A 20,943-nucleotide genomic window follows, 5' to 3' on the forward strand; every position below is an offset into this window, starting at 1 on the left:
TATATTTTGTAAGGTTTTAGTTCCCATTACTTCTGTCTAAATTGTGTTCCTTATCCAAGACAGCTGGTGGCAATAGCTAAAAAATGAGTTCTATAGATTGCAGCACCAAAATAGCTCTAGGGATTTTGATGAAATTCACCTAAAATGTTCTTAAAGCCCTTTAACCTTGTGCATAACTCTATAAAGGTGTAGATTTTATGCCCCCTACAAGACAAAAGGTACAGAAAAAATCATCTGAAATATTATTAACAAAGATGCAGGATATCGAACTTTTAAAAATATTCAGAAGTTTTTAAATATATTTTGTCAGGTTCCCATAAAAAACCAGTATTCTTTTTTATTAGTTTTATGAAATAAATAAGCCATTGATCAAGAAACTATTTATTTTTTGTGAAAATATTATTTAATCTTTGAAACTGTCACAGTGATGAGTTTCCTTTGATAACATAATTTATAAAATAATTTTTTAGTATTGTATTGAAGTGAGTAGGTGTCTTCTAGTTGACAAAAATTCATAATATTATGAAAAGTATTAACAAATAATAATAATAGTAGTTGAAAGCAAGTTTTTTTATTACTTTCTCTTACTATTTGTATTGTAATACTCTATATTTATTTAAATAAATAAAAGGAAATTTAATAATCTTGATTGTTCTCAGATCTCAAGTATAGCTTTGATGACTACAAGGTTTAAATGAATGAATTAAATATTAAATAGATATGAGAAATTTATTTTAAATGATATAACATTAGTAACTTTTATCTCAGGACTGGTTTTCCAGACAATCAGAACACAAGGATACTTAACTAAATTAATAGCTACTTTTACAAATATTATTAAATCCTAGGGAGATCAAACTAACCAATTATATATTCTTCTTTCATGATTGATGGTTCTCGACATCTTCTTTCTAAAAATCTACCACTGACAGTAGACAAAAGATGGTGAACACCATCTGCTTCCAGGAGACGTCATCTCTCCTGTGCCTAAACAACCTGTTTCCTGTTTCCTTTTTTTCATTCTTATACCTCGATGTTCAATCGTCATAGATTTCAGGGCTAGAGGAATGAGGTTCCTGCGCAATTATCACACATCCTTTGTGAGTGAACATGGGGTGTGAGTGGTTGTGATGACTCTTTGTTGTTATTTTATGCGTAATGATTTGTGACAATGGAAAAAACTGAGATTCGAGCAGTGATTAGGTACTTTGTAAAAAAAAAGAATGAAAGCAAAGGAATTTCATGCTGACTTTCAGAACACACTGAAAGACTCTGCTGCTTCTTATTCAGCTGTTGCCAAGTGGACCAGCGAGTTTAAATTTGGTTGGGAGAGCTTAGATGATGATCTGCAAACGATTCTTAATTAAACTTGGAAATTGGTGTAAAATTAAGTGGCCTTTAAATTAAAATTGGTATTATCCTCATTCGAAGAGTCTGTGAGGGCTTAAATGACGAATTTTGGAAAAGTCTTCCTCTGAAGTACCTTTAATTTTGCTTGAATTTGAAATAAGTAACAATTTCAAAGTTTTACTATGAATAAAAATAAACTAGGAAAGGATTTGATGATTAAATTATGGAGTTATGAAGAAAAATATTTTTACCAGGTTGAAAACATATTGCCGGCAATAAGAGTAGTAATATAGATGTATTATATACCGTTGGAAAACTGATTATTTTAGAAAAAAATAATATGTAACATATAAAGTGGCAGAAGATATTGGAGAATTACAAGAAACACATAAATAAAATATGTGTTCTAACATGAATTTGTGCATGCGTCCACTGTAGGTTTTTCAGTTTTGCCAGCTTAATAAATTTTTTCATGTCACCATTGTTATTAAATAGTTTTTTTATTTCACTTCACCTAAATGTGAGCCTTTCAGTGACAGGATAACTCCTGAAAATAATACTTAGTATTTTCAATATTGTGTAATATCCTCTTTTTAAGTAAATAGTATATTTTTTTGAATAAAGGGTTTTTAGTATGCTTTTATTTTATGTATTGTTTCAATATTGTTCATTTGCTTTGTTAAACCAAAAATAAAGCTAAATAATTTTTTTCTGTCAAATATAGAATGGAAAGATGGTGGTTCAAAACAAAGAAGATGGTGGCGCGTGTCTCTTGCCAAAAGTTCGTTGAATAGTGGCCATGTTGAGCAGATTCAAATATTTTAAAAACTTTATTTTAACTTTCCATCATAATTGAAATTACAATACATTTAAGAAAATAGAAGTTAAGAATAAGTATTAAAAAAAAATTATTCATATAGGAAATCATAAGAAAAAACTCAAAACCACAGTGCTGCAATCGATGTTGAGAACTAACACCTAGACAAGGGAAAGGAAGAAAACTCGTTTTTTTTGTTGAGATTCTTTGCTTAGGCATGGGCGGGGAATGATGTTTCCTGAATGAGGAGGTCCTCATCATCTTTTGTCTAGCTCAAGGGTGTACATCTGGAAAAAGAGGACATTGAAGAGTCATCCAAGAAGAATAAGGGACTCCTTGTTAGGATCTCCAAACAACACACTTCGGTGGATGAGAAGTGAGTAAAAAACTGTTAGAGGACCACTGTTTTGCTTTGTTAATGTTTGTTTACTGAATGACTGCCAACAGTCAGTGTTAGTTTGTTGAGAAAATCATCAAAAGAAGATTCTATGAAATTGGTTAGTTTTTTCTACTCTAATTTAATTAAGTGTTATTAGTAAAAGTGTCTGTTTCTGATTGCCTAGAAACCCACACTGAGATTAAGAGTCAATAATATTATATATAATAACATAAAAATTCTCATATCTGTTTAATATTTAATCTTTTTATTTGACCTTGTCATCTTAAAAATATACCTTAGGTGTGAGAAAAAGCAAAAAACTTTTAAATTTCCTCTTTATTTACTATTAATAATTTTTGAATATTACAATTGATTGTATAAAAATTTAGCATTCAATATAAATTTTAGTAAATTGTTATATTTCTTCCATACTTTTTTTAACAAAAATAAATTTTTTTAAGAAATTATGTTAAAAGTACAGTACTGAAAATTGTTGTAATTGGAGTTAGTCAAATCGTCAACTGGAAGACTCATTTGAAAAGTTAGTTCAAGAAAGTATTACCATTGTGAATAATATTAGGAATATCTGTTCTGAAATAAGTGAGCACTAAGTAGGGTGGTAAGCAGGCCCTCTGTAGCTCAGGTGTTTTGGGTGCAGATCTTTGCCGCCTGAGAACTGCGGTGGTGCCAGTCTGAATCCAATGTCGGGAGTCGACTTTTTTCATTTGTGGCAGTCTCACAAAATGAAAACTTGACCCCCTACCATGGTTAAAAATTACCAGGAAGGGGGTCATTAAAAAAAAAGTTGTGTGTTGTGCATAGCATAGTAACTCAAACACTGAATTGAGAATTACTTGTTATGAGTACGAGAAAAGTTTGATTATCATTTAAATAATTTTTATATGATCTGAAAATTTCTTTTGACTGGAATTATAATGCTTATTATGGTATTCAATTTATCTTTTTTTTAAAAATTTAGTATCCCATGTTCCTTATTGACCTGCAACCAAATGAAGATCTTACTAGATTAATCTTTGAGCCCCAATCTTCCGAATGGATTACAGCATTTAAAAGTATCTTGGAATTATGGACAAAGAGTGTTGAAAGTTTTGAGCCATTTTCAGATGAAGATATTTACTTGCCGTTCATAAGGTATAGTTAATTATAGATTGTTTTTCCTTTGTGTTATTATAGCTTCAGTTCCTGAATATTCTGGTTTTAGGCCGATTATAGGTGGACTTCAAGAACCAGCGTTGATTGGTACTGCTCCTAAGTTGCACAACCTGCTCGAAAATGATTATATTTTAGAAGCCTTAAAAGAACATGTAGTTCTAGTTATATCAAAAAATATACAGATTGTCTTCCACTTTATTGGTAGATTGCAAAACTTTGCAATATTTTATAAGATGAATGTTGAATTAGAACCAGAAAATGTAAGGGCTGAGAGAGGTAAATTATATGTTGTTTTTTTTCATTATTATTAATCATTCAAATTAATTTATTATATCAATTATTAATCTTCTATTTGAATTAATTTTCAGATGTTAATAAATTTCGCTTTTGGCTAAGAGATTACGAAGACAAACTTTATAAGTTGAACAAACTCCTTTCTGAACAGGATATTGGTTTATTTTTTTTGACAATGAATAATTTTAAAAAAATGTGTATTCCTATTTGCCAGTATATGCAAAGTGTATTGAAAACGGCTCTTCCAGAGTAAGCTAGATTTTTTTTTAGTAAAAGTATATTTAGGTTTAAATATTAATCATATTGTAATGGGATTATCTTGTCGACTGTGGTCAAGAAACAATCAATAATAGTTAACAGAGATTATCAATTAATTTGTAATGGAGTTATCTTATCTACCATGATTAAGATAATGATTAATAATAATTAATTGAGATAATAAATTAATTTATAACAGATTAATCTTATTGGCTGGTCACACAAATTCTTGAAATTAACCCTCAAGCTCAGCGGAGAAGGGGGTGAGTTAAAGTAAAAAAAAAAAAGAAGGGATCGCTACTTAGGCTCCACATTATTTTTAATTTGGAAATAACGAAAACCCCGAAACGGTGACTCAAATATGACTACAATATACCATACCCCTAACTAAACAAATATCAAACTATAACCACTGGCAAATACCTTCACATGTAGATAACAGCAAACCTTGGGATGATTCCTAACCCACCTATGGATTTACTGTGAACAACAAAAAACATAAGTAAATTAATAAGTTGGAAACAGTGTATATGAGAGAAAAAAAAAGAACTGCAGAACTATATGAACTTAAGTTTAATAATAAAAGAAATATATGTACACAGAATGAAAAAGAATTTTTATCAATAAATTAAACAAACAAAACCTATAGGTTGACTTAACCTTAACTTAGATGCTTAACCTTATTAATCTGTAATTAATTTATATATTAATTAATCTGTAGTACACCATATTACCCCAAAACGAGGAACATAAAATAAAACTAAATTAAAATTTGGTTTGAACCCCATTTAGTCCTTGAGTGTACTCCTGGCAGAATACACAGTTGTCCGATATCTCCTCCGTCTCACCTTTCCCAGCAGGACAAAGATGACCTGCCACAATCCTCGAGATTCAGGGCTCGCTTCAACCAGTCGCACTCCTCGCTGCCTTCCTAGGTCTCTCGCAGGCTACCGACTCCTTATCCCACTCCACTCTATGGTTCCCCTTCCCCACCAATCGCTTATCTAGGTATTGCCAGTGTTTTGATTTGATGAAGACTACTGTAACAACTTGGTCGTTTGAGAGAATAATGAGTAGTAATCGTTAGGGATTATTGATAATAAAGGCAGAAGTGATATGGAATAAAAGACGGAAAGTAAAGAATTTTTTTAGTTTAGTTTGATTGTAAACAGTGCAGTGCAGTTTCAGTATTGTTTCTAATGGTCATAAGAATTTATATTTGTATTTGTACTGTAAACTTAACTAAGACTTCTGGATATCTGTGCTTTGTACACAAATAAACTTGTCTTTCATTGTAATTAAAATTAAAAAAATTACTGAGAAGGATTGGTCTGATACCATTGTTGATTTTGCAATTGGAAACGCATCAGTGAGATCAGGAGTGATAAATATTTTTTTATATTTATGAAAAATATAAATACAAAATTCTTTTAGAACCTCATGCACTATTAATGAATTTCTGTTTGAAACTATCTAGAATATTTAAAAATAGAATTGGATATATTAGGGTCGTTCTTGTGGATATATGAATTTTTTTCCTCTCAGAAAAAAGTAGTTTATATTGTATGACAATGCAACTAAAAGCCTCATATTGCGTGATGATTGAGTTCATACTGAACATTTTTAAGGAAAAGATGAGGCTGAACTGAAACACATATCATGAACATAAAGACATCCAAGTCTTGGCCAGAATTTGAGGAAAGTTAGGAATTTGTGTTAATATAGTCGTATAAATTTAATCTTTAATGCTATATATCAATTCAAGGATTTTATTGCCTGTGTATTGTAATATCTTCTTCTTCTCTTCTCTTCTCTTCTCTCACCATCTCCTGTGTGCTGCTAAGCGTGAAGTAGCTGCCTCTGACCATCTTGTCCAATGATCCCTGTCCTTTGCAAGCCTTCTCATCTCTGGTGCTTCCTCTCACTGCACCAATTTTGTCAAGCAGGTCAGCATACATGAGCCTGGAGGGCGCCTTCCTCCTGGTCTTGCTTCTAGAAAACTGATTTGAATAGCAGAATCTTCGCTTTCTTGCTCAACTTCTGCTTTCCAATGAATGTCATGGATATCTGGTAGAATATTCCATTGGCCTTTTGGACTCTATTCATGATATCCTGGTCTATTCTTCCATCCTTGCAGGTCATTGTTCCCAGGTAGCATTAGGTGACAGTTTGCTCAATTGAAAATTATGAACAGCAGAGGGCTCAGGCTATCGTTCTGTTTAGCTCTCCTAAAGAAATGGATCAGACTCAATGCTGGCTAGCCTTATTACTCCCTTAGGGCCTTGATTATACTTATGAGATTTTGTGGGAATTTCTTATCTTCCAATTCATACCTTATTTACTGTCTAGGAACATGGCCGAAAGCCGCCCCTAAATCTAGGAAAGCTAGGTATACTGCCTTACCTCTATCCCATGCCTTCTCTACAATCATTCTGAATCTGAAGTTTTTATTGAAATCACCTGTAAAAAACGCTACAAACTCATTTTACAACCTGATACTTTTACAAATATAATTAAATCCTTGGTAGAACAAAATAACTAATTATATGCGCTTCTTTGATGACTGATGGTTCTCGATGTCTTCTTTCTCAAAATCTACCTCTGACAGTATACCTGATTGATCCTATTCTAGCTTCAAGGAGACGTCCAATCCACCGGAACAACAAAAAGTGTTTTTCTTCCTACAATGATATCTCTTCTTGGATGCTTGTAGACTCTTGATGTCTTTTTTCTATTTATCTACCACTGACCCTAAACAAAGGATGGTTAGCTCCCCCTGCTTTCAGGAGATGTCATCTCTCCCGCACCTAAACTACAAGTGTCTTTCTTTATCTCTCCTCCCTTGAGAGTTGATGCAAAAAATTGATTGTAGCACAACCGTTTTAATTCACTTACAATGATACACAATGTATATACTTCATTGATAATTTTTATCATCTTCTTGGATTAATTTGTTCAAAAAAACAACTAAACAATACTGAAACGTCAATACATAAAAACTATTTATAAAAATTAATTATTCCTGAAAAAAGAGGATATTGCAATATGCTGAGAGTGTTTTAGCATCACCTGAGGAACCTGAACTCTGATCCTGGTACTGGTGATGATGGGGGAAACAAGTCCGGCAAGTGGGCCTATTGGTCTTTTTTGCCTACCCAAGACAGGCCAATGGAATAGCTCTTTTATGTATCTTATTGATCTATTTCGAACCTTTTTGACTTTCTAATGAAATTTAAAAAAGACGCCCAATCTATAGAGGAAGCCTTATTTTCTATGATTCTATTAGACCCTAGAAACCTATATCTTAGTGAAACATACCAGCCACAATCCACTATTTAATAATGGCCAAGGCCTATCCTCCACAAATCTTAAGTTGTCTTTTAAGTCTGCAATGACCTGTAAGAACTCCTATTAGCAATCAGAGTTCATTTATGTTTAGGCCTAGCAGCCACTTAGTTTTAGAAGTAGAGAGTTTAGTTATTAGAATCTTAGCCTGTCTCAGCCCCATACATTTCCTCCACTCCTTGCCTGCTATCTTCCATGTCCAGTCAAGAACTTCTTTTCGCAGATGCCTTTTAGAAATACCTAGGACTGGTTCTGGTCCTATAGGAGGATGCCCAGCTCCGTTTAAGCTTCAACTTAAGCTTCTCGCTAATAACTCTAAGGCTTGTTTACACTCTCTCACCAATGTAGAGGTGACCTTAGGTAACTCAAGGCTCAAGCTTGAAGGGCAGGCAGGCTATCTGAAAAGATGGTGATGCCTGTCCTTTCAAAGATGGTGACTTCAGGGCATGTAGCTGCCGACAAGATGGCAAACACTTCTACCTGAAAGGCAGTCAAGTATTTGCCTAGTGGGAAGCTTAGTTCTATGCCTAAATCTTCTATATAGACCCCAGCCCCCATTAGTCCAGTTGAATCCTTTCTTGATCCATCAGTGACACAGAGAAGGTAATCTCTTGGTGTTTTTACTGAACCCTGCACCTAATTCTCCTTGGGTTTAGGTAACTAATTTTGGTGTCCAGAGCAGTTGTTTTATCTGTGGTGAGCTGTATTGTAGTATTGGTAACTCGCTTCTCACCACTTTAGCTATTGTCGCATGACCAATAAATTCTCCCATCTCTTTCCACTGTCTATTTTCTTTCATTCTTAGATGGGTGAGTAGCCACCCATTTAATCAATAAAGAAAGCAAGACTTCTAATGCTTTTGTTGGTGTTGTGCGAAATGCCCCAGTTATGCCATACAGGCCATCCTTTGGATCTTACTGACCATTCGCACATGGGAAGCCCTATACAAGGCTGTCCACCGCACAATACTTCCATTGTAGATTCTTGGTCTTATTATTGCTGTATAAATCCAATGCATAACCTTTGGGTTGAAACCCCAGGTAATGTCAAAAGCACGTCTTACTTGGCTAAAGGCTGCACTAATTTTTCTTTTAATTTTTGCCAAATGAAATCTCCAGTTAAGTTTTGCATTTGCATCTAAACTAATGCTGAGGTATTTGACATTTTGGCTAATTAGAGTTGGTTGCCAAAGAAAGTTGGGGTTTGAAATGTAACCAATTTCCGCTTTCTGGTAAATAGAATCAACTCTGTCTTTGGTGGGTTTACTGAAAGCTTCATATCCGTGCACCATTTCTGTACTACATTGCATGCAACTTGCATTAGTCCCACGATGTTATTCATGAACTTTCCTATAATGAGGATCACTCCATCATCAGCAAATGCTGGAGCAAATATCCTGACATTCTCAAGTCTTCTCATTAGGCTATCCGTAACTAGGCACCATAGCAACGGTAAGATGCAACTCCAGGAGGGCATCCAGTCACTGCCTGGGCCTGTATTCTGGTACCGTCTTCTGAAACAACAATTATTCTATTATTAAGAATAAATCTGACCCAGCTGACTATCGCATTCAGGGCAGAAATGTCTAATAAGGCTTTACAGACTGCCTTAGGCCTTGTTTTATCTAATGCCCCTTCTACATTGAAAAAGAGTCCTGAGGTGGACTCTTGATGTGTTAAGTCCTTTTTGATTCTCCTTACCAAGGAGTGCAGGGCAGTCTCAGTAGATTTTCCCTGGAGATAAGCATGCAGTCTTGAATGAAGGGGATTGATTGGTAGCACCTTACTTGTAATGAAAACTGCCACCAACTTCTCCAGGATCTTAAAGAGGAAGGAGGATAAACTTATAGGTTGGTATGCTTTTAGCGACATTATAGTCCTCCTTCCAAATCTTAGGAATGAAAGCTATTAATGATTTCCTCCATGACTTTGGTATATATCCCAATGCCAGAGAGGCTGTAAGCAATGCTGCTTGCAAAGGCTGCAAGCAGACTGTAATCTGGGGGAGTAGGGCATTAAGTCCTTTGAGTATGCATGGGAGAGTATCATCCATGCCTTATATGGTTATATCATCCATGCCTTATATGGTTGCTTGGGGCCTTATATGGTTTGAGCTTATCCACAGCCCACCTAATTGCCCCATCCGAAACGATAGACTCCACTAATACCCAATATTCTTCATTAGAAGCCTCTCTGAGGGAATCCATGATTGGAGGACTGACTAATGTTCTGTGCCAGCAACCTGGAAAGTTTATATCCATTAAATGGGTCAAGGTTTTCTCTAGGTTAGAGGTCCACTTACCATCTGGTTTCTTTAGTACACCTAATGGCTGTTGAACATTACTTTCTTGTAGCTTTATTAGTCAACAGGCTTCGGGCGTGCTTTCTATGTTACTACAAAACTTGTGCCAGCCATCTCGTTTATGTCTTCTTAATTCTCTTTTATACTTAAAAGAGGTAGTAGTCTTGTAGTCTGATATAAGTTGTGTATAAGCCTCCTTATAGTCTCATCCTCAAATAGTTCTTTCGAGAAGGCTAGATTCCATGTCTAGCTGTGATCTGGAAAGTCTTTCCACCACATAGGGTGAATAACTTTCGAGACTCTCTCTGAAAAGATCTCAGTTTGTATTGTATTTCTCAATTTTCTTTTCAATGTGAGTTGAGGCTTCTGAGCTATAATCTTAAATGAGATCAACTTATGGTCAGACAGTGTTATGTCTGAGGTGACCCTCCAGTCTTTACAAAGGCTTTTAATGCGTCTTGAGGCAAGTGTTATATCTAAAACCTCGCCCCTTGCTCTTGTAACAAAGGTTGCTTCACCCCCCACTGTTGAGTATTTCTAAGCCTGTTGAAGCTATAAATTCCAGCAAGGCTTTACTTCGTTCATTTGTGTCTGTGCTTCCCCACAATGAGTGGTGAGCATTAATATCTCCACCAATTAAGAGTGGTAAATCTACTTCCCTGGAGTATTGGAGAAGTATTTTTAAGTATTGATAAGATGGATCTAAACTATGGGAAACATAAACAGATCCTATTAACAATTTAATCTTATATATACCGACCTCAATGTTTAATTCCAAGGTTGTGGTATCTTTTGTATTCAGCTGAGGGAGTGGCAGCACCTGTAGGTCCTTAGAGGCCCAGATGCAAGTCCTCAGATTGTCTTCACTCGGGGTTGAGCAGATAATCCTTCCACCTGTACACCCTAATCATCAAATAATCCCCTTATAACAATAAGGTTCCTGAACTAACACGAGGGTTGATTTGACCCCCGAAAGTAACTTGGCTAATTTGGCAGTAGCCTCCAGATGAGGAGGAATATAGGAAAGGCTAGCACCTATTGGCTTAGCGGACCGCATCACCACAACCTACAGTCTGTACGAGGTACCCAGCTGGGAAGACAGTCTCTCCTAATAAACTGGAACTCTAGAGTTTTTATATATTTTTTTATTATTTTTTTTTTTTTGTGACTTTTAAAGTATAAATGATCTTTTATCTATAGGCTGGGCAGTTTGAATTAAAATAGATTAAATCAATAGTTTCACGTTGTTTGCTAGTTAGCATCCAGTTTGCCTTTTTGAATTACCATGAATGTCATGGCATGAAGTATGAATTTTTAGTAACTATCTTGGTTTATTTTTCTATTTAGGATAACTACGGATATGCTCAACTACTACATGGACATGATTACGAACATTTTGAATATTCTTCAAAATGAGCCAAAGTCTGCTCAGAACTTTGTTGAGTTGATGGAAGTTATTCGAAGACATCATTCAAGGGTAATAAAAATATCTTACTTTAACTTATTTTATATCATTATTCAGTAATCATTATCTCTGTTAACTTACAGTGGAACATTGTGATCTACAAGTGAGTTCTATTCTATTTCTTGTAGATGTGATGTGATCCATCTTATCTAGGCCTACCTATTCTTCTTTCTCCTGGGAGGTTCCAATTTAGTGCTGCTTTATCAATGACACCTTCATGTTTTCTTAAAATGTGTTCTACCCAAGCCTTTGACCTGATTAGTTTCTATTTTAGTCCAAGCTTGGATAAGTTGGAGTGACCACAGTTCAAAATTAATCCATTACTATCAACCAAGAAATTTTTATTAGCCTACTTTGTCTAAATGTTGATGTAATGATTTTATTGTTACTGAGGCACTAGGTGTTGATTCTTTTCTTGTAGAAGTATTAAAAAAATATTAAAGGTTAGATTGATAATGTATGTATTATTCTTTGTAATTACATGCACAAGTTCAGAATGAAGCTTACCTGTTTATGATAAATTTAAGGTTGACACAGTTTCAAATTTAGTTTGCAGCCCAAGTATGGTTTTAAAAACCAGTGAGGGGGGAGAGTAAAAGAGTAAAATTTACTAACTGTTATACTATTACTAACCACCCTTTTAATTTTCATATAGTATCTGGAAATATTTTTGGATACTAGTGGAAAATTTGGAGTTCAAAATCGGGTGGATGGGCCCAATAAAAAAAAAAAAAATCAGAACCACTACAATCCTTGAAGTTCTGTACTTCCTAAGGAATTACTGTTTCTCGATCAATAGTTGTTTTGGTACAAAATCATGCTTAACCACCAGGTTTTTCCGCTAACAGACTACCCAGATTTTATTAAAATTATTCCAGTTTTTAAATTTTTCAATAGATTTTAAAGCTTTGATTAATAATCTGTAATAATTACCCATGACTTTTTTTTAGATAGATCATTTGAATGATAGTTGAAGGACATAAATTTGAATGATGTAATTTTGTGCCAGAATTGTTTCTTCTTTAATATTTGCTATAAATGTATATGAGTTGGGCTTGTGAAAAATTTCGTTCTGAAATAAAATGTCTACAAGATGTAGTTATTTTGTTGCAGGATAGAACAAACTGTCCATTACATTTGTTTTTTTCTACTTCTGGAATGTTATATAATTTACTTGGGTTTATAAATACAAATTAGAATCCATTACTAATAATTGTAAATGTTATAACCAGAAATTAAAAAAGCAAAACAAATAAGTAGGGTTTGAAAATACATATTCATTTTTATTTCAAAAGAGTTTAAATAACTAATTAATTTTTATTTTTCAAACCTCAAAATATAAGTCTTTATAATTTTTTTTCCCATACCTTACTTTTTAATAAAAATTAATCACTTTTAGCAATTATTTTTTATTTTAATTTTAACTAAAATACTAAACAATAGGTAATTAAAGTTAAAAAAAGGATATGTATCATTAGCAACCACACTACATCTTTGGGACTGTGCAGTCTTGGCAGTTAATAACATAGTGTCAACTATAATACAGTGCAATCATTGCAGTTATCATTGCAATTATTGCACCAATAGTTATTGGTGTGGCTGTAAAGTTTCACCCTGTAAACTTGTTTTATCATGAAACTAGCTTCACTGCCGCTGCATATACTATCAACTATCATGCTGGATCCAGTATGAAAGTAAAGGATCATCTTTGGAGCTTGATTTTATTTCAAAGTGATTGTCATTTAGAAGTTTCATACACCAATATATGGCCATTTATGTTGATAGAGAAAAAATATTATATGTTTTGGAATCATTATATCAAAGACAAAAAAAATATACCCATTTATTATGATTGTATTATTTATTAATTTTTAACTACTTAGTCATTATTATGATATATTAGTAATATGGTAATTTCTGAAGAAAAAAAAGAAGAAGACTCATAAAACTTTGTGAAAGTTTTAAAAGTTCAAAAAGTTTTTTTGTTAAAGTTAGTGTATTTCAACTACCATTTTTCAATAATATTATTATTAATAAATTATATATATTATAACTCCTTTCTTAAGAAAAAATTAGGTTTAATTTTTGTGTTTACTATACAGTTTACTAAGGTTGAGTTCAACGCCAAAAATCTCCAACAACTAAAAAAAAATTATTTAAAATGATTGACTACTGAAAATATTAAAACAAATACTGAGGTAGTGGACAAGGTGTGTGTTCAAACAATTATCATGAATCTGTAGTTCACAATTAGTCTGTTTCTGCCAGCAGTGGGTGTAAGTCCACCAGAGTGGGTCCATTTTAAGTTTTAAAATCAGTTAATTTTAACCAATTAATCAAATGTCCAGATTCGCTAAACCCCACTATTAAGAAATCCAATCATTAAAAGATATAGTTTGATATTGCAATATACCTATTTAATAATTATACTTTATAAATAGTAATGGTATATTATGTATTTTTTCCAGGAAGAAAATTTTGAAGATACTATTCAGTATGTCAGGGAAGTATTTAATATGACTCCAGAGTTTGGTTTAGATTTCTTACCTGAAAATGTCATTCAAACATACATGGTAAATGTATATATTCATTGTATTATATAGTTTATAGTATATATTCATTATCCATTTTAAAAAATTTTCAGTGATTAAAGAGCTTATATTCTTTTCTGTTCCTCATCTATGTTTAATTCTGCTAAAAAATGGTTATGAAACATACTTTATTCCTATCAATTTTGCAATGGACATCCAAAATATCTTTTTTTTTTTTTTTTATTCCTCCGATATTTCAGAAGAAATACAAGTAATTTTTGTTTCACTCTGATCTGTAATATATTTCCCTTGAAGTAAGGAACATAAATCTGATTAACACGAGTTTGTACCAAAATGATCCCTTTATCATCTTTGCTGCCAGTGCTGCTATATCCGTCTATCCTCCACTGCTGCATATGCTCTTTTTTTTTTTTTTTAGGAATTGTTTCTTCTTAAATATTATGAGTTATTTCTGACGAGAGATTATTTCTTAGTTAAAAAGAAAAGAATTAAATACCTAATATATGCTAGGGTCAATTAATCAATTAATATATCAAACCAAGGATTATCACAAAAAGTAAAAATTACAATAAACTTCAACTTACTAGTACCTTAGGATTCTGGAATAAAAAAATAATTAATAATAATAACCAAGAGTAGAGTATGAGGTATGGTCAATTATCTTTAAGATAAAAAAAATCTGGATGTATGTAATGCAGAAATAAGAGGGTCACCATGAGTCTATAAGTTAATCGTGGAGTTGATTATATTGTGGTGGCTCGGCACATGATATTTGAATCATATTCTCGATTGAACAATTTCTTTATTGACAACTTAGGCAAATGAGCTCAATCAAATGTCAAGAGTATGAAAGTAGATGGACCTCCTTCTATATATTTTCGTCTCTTTTTTAAATCGTCTGATAAATTTAGTTATCAAGTTTTTACTTTCATTTTCCTACTTATAAAATATATTGTGAGGAGAAATATTGCTTGCGAATGTGAAGAATATTAAATACATGTTTTAAGGTCATCTGAGTCCACATAACCAAGTCTTGCAAAATGGTCTGTGTTTATGTCGTCACTCTATCAACAAAACGAAAAGTTGTACAAAACCGGAATTACTTATTGGAAGTTGGTACATACCTGACAGGTTACAGAAACTAAAGTGCCACTTAATGTCATTGATTTTATTTTATTTTTTTTTTACTATTTTCTTGAAAGTGACTAAGATTTTAGTAAAACTAAAATATACTATGAAGTGCCCTTATGCTCATTGAAATAGCTTTGTTTTTGAAAATTTATTTTATTATTCGATTTGTTATTAAAATTGTTTATTTGTAACCTAAACAATTTGTAAATATAATTATTAGTAAAACACCAATGTTATTGGCAACACGGCTTCAGGCCATGTTTAGACTGTTTCCTTTGTATAGGCCTGTTCGGTAGGAGCGTCCATTAGTACACAACTCATACTCTTTGTTCTTTTGTTATAAAACCCTCCCTGATCCTCAAAACTTCCTCTAAAGTAACTTTAATTTTTTTTAAAAATAATTAACCTTCTCTGATTTTGAGTCATAATAAGTAATTAACTATCAAAGGATTTGATAATTACCAATAGAATCCATAAATAACAGTGATAATTTAAAAGTATTATGTACTGTTTATAAGCCAAAAATTTTAGAAAAATTAATACCTAACATATAATAAACCCTAGAAAGTACGGGAGTGACTGAAAATACATAAATAATTTATTGCTAAATATTTTCGTGTTTCCATAGTTATTATGACAATATTCAGTTTTTATTTTCACTTTCGTACGTATAAATTATATATTAAGAGAAAATATTTAAGCCACTTAACTTTTAGTTGTCCTATTTGAGCAGAAATTACTGTTTACCCTAAATAGTGTGGTAAGTGAAAGTTTTGTGATGCCCAAACCACACTAGCTTTTTTTCTATTGGTTGTTATTATTGATTTGAGTGAGATATGATTGCTCATTCATTTACTGTAAATTATGTGATATTTTTATATAAATATGTATACTTATAATTATTTAGCATTAGAATTGCATCTAATTATTTTTATTAATTTTTTAAAGGATATATGTGACAACGTCGTTGTGATCTACAAATTAGCTGATACTTTGCATGACAATGAAAGGGATATTATTATTAGGTTCTTAAAAAAAGTTGAAGATGAAGAAACTGTATTGCGAGACAATGTTGAGCGCATTAGAGAAGAGGCTGAGGTAAGTTAGTCTAACATTAAAGCAACTCTAGATGATTAATGACTCTCATTAATGAATGTGTAAAGGAAGGTTGGGTTTTCTCATTAGATATTTTTTATGGCTTCCTTACTTTTTTAATTAGGGACGTGATGGTCATGCGGGTTGGGGCATAGGTTCCAGAGTACTCAGTTCGGAACGTTGTGGGTTTGATTCCCACCTGGGGCAGTTAATATTTATTTTTCAGAGATCCTGAAAAATGAATCTTGATACTCCCACCTTGGTTAGTACACGGCGGCAACTCAGTTAGCTGGCAGGGGTTGGCAAAATGGACTACTAGGCCCACTTGCTGGACTTGTTCTCCCCACCAAATACCAATACCAATACTTTTTAAATTGTCTAAAATCTGACATTACATTATTCTTATTTATTAGATTATTGACACTTATGAGCTAAACAAACATTACAAATTATGTTTTATAATGTGAATTTTGGAAAAGTTTTAAATAAAGGACTTATCCTCAGATCTATGATTTTAAATCTTGTTTTAAAGGTTAAGTTAAATAAAGAGACACATTTAAAACAAATATGTGGATTATATTAGGTGTGATTTAGCAAACGTTGATTCTTAATTTCAAGGAGTATCTAGACCAGTGGTGCTCAACCTTTTTTTCAAAGGAGCTTCAAACATGTGTTATTCATGGTGTTGGGCGCCGCAAAAAAAAAAAATAAATAAAAAAAAAATTAGGTCATGATTTCTTAGGTTTTCGCAATTGTTACAAATTGAATTAAACAACTATAAATAGACTCATCGCCTATATATTTTAACATTTCCTGACGTTTCAAACACGTGGCAGTATCCATGGTCACAAGCAGTAGTTTAATTCAAATTATTTATTATTATAAAACTAAATTCAAAATTAATGGATTATTTACTATAATGTACAACGTTTGGATCAGGTTGATTTATTGACCTTGATCGAAAGATGGAAATATTTGAATTCACTTGCTTAAAACAGCATCATTTCCACTTACTTAAGATGGAGCTGCCATGGGGCTGTTTGAAACGATGTGTTATTTTGAACATCACTTCCCCTTATACACCCATTGTTTTCGACATAGCATCCCTTGACTGACAAAAGTTGGTTTGCTTGCTTATGTGATTAAACAAAGCTTATTTACAATGTTAAGAACAAAAACACTTATATTGCTTTACCAAACTATTTATTTAAAAAAGGGGATATTATAATGTATTGTTTTATTTATTCTTTTGATCAACTATCAGTACATTTCTATCATACCAAAAGTAGGTTTATTTAAAATGAACAGAAGATGGTTGAGAGTGCAGTCAGCAAAAAATATACAAATAAACCAAAACTTATTTATTTGTGCCAACATTTCGACCTGAATTTCAGGCCTTCATTATGGCTGAAAAACAAAACAAAAACAAGATAACAACCATAACTTAGAGAATAATAATAATAAAAATAAAATAATAAACAAAAAAACTTGGAAATATATATAACAATAAATTAAGTAAATATTAGTTGATTGATAATAATAGAATATTAAATGTAATATAGAGGTAAGAATTATACAAAATAAATGATAAAAATATTAAAAAACAGAAAGTGTTCAAGTAAATAAAGAAATAAACATAATGAAACGCATGGAAGAAAATGTAAATGATAAGTAATACACTTAACATAATAGTATATGTAAGTATTGTCTAAAATAATGAAAAACAACTTAAATCAACATAAGAAAATGTGTGGAAGAAAATGATATATATGATACAATGGACAAGAAAGAATACAAAATATATGTTACAATAAATAAAAGGTGCGAAGTAATATAGATGAACAAAAAAAAATTAAGCTAAAATGAATATAGAATGTCTGGAAAAATGAATAAGAAGGAACAAGAGAGAAGAGATAGGTGAAGAATAGGAAAAAAAGAAAGAAAGAAATATTAAAAACAACAGTGAGTCTTACTTGCTTCGTCAAAGGTTCTATCTGAAGTGAGTGGGTCATAACTTAACCGGTAGAGAGCAGGCCAAAATATGTTGAACAATGCGGAAACAGTTACTGGCTAGTATAACTAACTATGAAAGACCGCTTAGATAAAATAAATAGAGTAGAAGAAATTAAACTAAAGGTTCAAAGAGTATAATTACATAATAACTAGTTATAATGAAATAAATAACTATGAAAACGAAAGATCAGATAATTGTCAAAATATATAGTTGGGCTATATTGTGGGCTGTTGGAAGTTCAAGTGGTTAGAGAAGCAAAATTTCCCAAAGGACTGCCAGCTCTTGAGTATCAAACACACCAAAAGACGTGATGGATGTACTAAAAACACTGACATGGGAAGGATATGGTGAAGGGATCACTGATTTCAACCAATTTTTTTTTTTTTGTGATTCTATACGCCCAAAAAATTGGATCTGTGTTCATTCCAGTAGCCAATTTTTCATATTATTATTTTCTGCCTATATTTGGTATAGATTTGAAGGTTATTATTTACAGAATTATTTTTATATTTGTATAGAATAAGAAATAAATACTTCTGAATGCATTAAATGAGTAATTATTTAATTATTATGAATATTTTTGGGTAATTTTCATTGCCCAAATCCCCTATTTAGAGAGTTGCTTGAAAAGAGGTTTCAAAAACATTCATATACAACAGGACTGAATATTTATTAAAACTGTTCTCCAAATAGAGGTATCCTTTAAAGCGAGATGTCCTCATTAATAGATTTCATTGCATCAATAATTAAACAAAAATAAAATATCTGGCACGTCTACTCACACTCATTACCAGTTTCCTTGGAATTGTAATACAGAAATGTTTATAGTCTCATTGATAATATTGGTCGAATAAAGATCTAAATAGGTAATAAATGATCTCTCAAATCAGCCTTTAGAGACTTTAAGAATATATAGCCTTCAATTTATAATAAAAAGTAAAAAAAAAAATCTATTAAAACCTACTAAAATGCCAAAGTTCCAAAACTATTATTGAAATGTTATAGTTATGTTAGTCAAAACATTGTCGAATATTGTATCTTTAATATTAATAGTCAGATATCAATGATTTTTTTTTTATTTATTGAGAATTTAATCACAACTGAAAAATGTCTGCTGTCAATCAGTCAAAAAAGTGCTTAAATATTAGTATGATATTATAACTGAAACAATGGTGAAGTGCTTCTTTAGCACTGCAAGATACCCTTAAATAAAATATTCCAAAAATATTTTTTTTTAAATAAGAAGATGGTCAGGGTCACGGTCAAAAAGGAACAAAATAGTTTCAACTATTTATTGTCCGATGTTTCGCCCCACTTTGCAGGGCTTTTCAGGGCTGTTCAAGACGAAATATTGGTTTCAATTAAGGAAAAACAGTTTATTTTATACCTCATATTCTAATTTGTTTAATTACACCCGGTTATGCCATTTCGTATAGCTTATAGAGCCCTAAACCACTCCTAAGTTTCATTTATATTTATCAATAAAAGCAACCTGGAAAAAAAAAAATTCTCCAAATAAATCAAGTCGAAAAATTTCTAATTTTTAATTTCTTTGAAAAAATAAAATTTGAAGGTTTCAGACAATGCTAAAAATGAGTATCATTTGCTTTTTCATAATAAAAATTTTGTTGAACTACTTACTTGAAGCCTCACTATTTTTTTAATGATTATTTATGAATATATCGTTTTAATGGATCTGTAATATTTTTTCTTATTCTTCAGAAAAAGGTAAATCTATTGGTACATATTATAATAACCATCAAAACACGTATACTTTCTGAGCTAAGCATCAAAAACTTTTAATTTCATAATTAATAATTCATAAGTTTTTTGTAATTGAGAAATCAGGGATTTCAGTAGCTTTAAACCTTCCTATTAAAAAAAAAAAAAAAAAAAAAAAAAAAAGCATTGAAATAGGTATGTTAATTGAAAAGTTTACTGTGGAATTGTAATTCAAAAAATGTTTGTAGTCTCATTGATAATATTGGTTCAATAAAGATCTAAATAGGCAATACATGATCTCTCAAATGAGCCTCTAGAGATGTTGGAAATATATAGCCCTCAAGTTATAATAAAAAGTAAAAAAAAAAAAAAATCTATTAAAACCTACCAAAATGCCAGAGTTCTAAAACTGTAATTGAAAAGTTCAACATGTTGTCGAATATTGTATCTTTACTAATAATAGTTGATATCAATGATTGTTCTTTTTTTTTATTTGTTGAGAATTTAATCTCAACCAAAAAACTTTAGAAATCAACAGTCAAAAAGATGCTTCAGTATTAGTATGATATTTTGAGTGAAACAAACGTGATAATATGGGTGAAACACCAAAAACTTTTAATTTTGTTCATAACTTTTTTGTAACTGAGAAATTGAGGATTTCAGTAGCTTTAAACCTTATTAAAACACAGAGCATCAAAATATATATATATATTGTAATCATTTTAAAAATATTAAAAAATAAAATGAAAAGAATCTTGCTCGTTTTATAAAACTTTTTTCAAATATAAAAGATAATTGGGTTCAAGTTAAGAACTTTACTACTAAATGGATAATAAAATTTATTCAAATATAATTATATAAAAGACTCTTAATCTCGGGGCGTGTAGTTGCTAGACAATCAGAAACAGCTATTTACTATAGTTACAATTAATTAAATTTAAATCTAGTTTACATTTGTATCTATTTTTATGTATACAAAACTAACCAAGCTAACGATCTTCCTTTTATGATCCTTGGTGTCTTCTTTGTTCTAAATGTTATTGTCCT

The 20,943-nt window shown here is 31.6% G+C and overlaps 1 protein-coding gene across 5 annotated transcripts in view; it reads left to right on the plus strand.

Annotated features, from left to right (window-relative positions):
- Dhc16F (Dynein heavy chain at 16F) overlaps positions 1-20,943 on the plus strand; it is a 185,333-nt gene that overhangs the window by 32,089 nt on the left and 132,301 nt on the right. For all 5 annotated transcript variants that reach the window (XR_010844016.1, XM_067049737.1, XM_067049735.1 and 2 more), the window contains 6 exons: positions 3,526-3,698; positions 3,769-3,995; positions 4,088-4,262; positions 11,265-11,394; positions 13,851-13,955; positions 16,014-16,163. Coding sequence is in view for 4 of the 5 variants with exons in the window: in XM_067049737.1 (XP_066905838.1) it covers positions 3,526-3,698; positions 3,769-3,995; positions 4,088-4,262; positions 11,265-11,394; positions 13,851-13,955; positions 16,014-16,163 (960 nt within the window). In the remaining variant the exon portion in view is untranslated. The remainder of the gene's footprint in view (positions 1-3,525; positions 3,699-3,768; positions 3,996-4,087; positions 4,263-11,264; positions 11,395-13,850; positions 13,956-16,013; positions 16,164-20,943) is intronic.

Source organism: Halyomorpha halys, unplaced genomic scaffold (genome assembly GCF_000696795.3).
Source record: "Halyomorpha halys isolate HHAL.00 unplaced genomic scaffold, Hhal_1.1 Scaffold487.1, whole genome shotgun sequence".
NCBI lineage: Eukaryota > Metazoa > Arthropoda > Insecta > Hemiptera > Pentatomidae > Halyomorpha > Halyomorpha halys.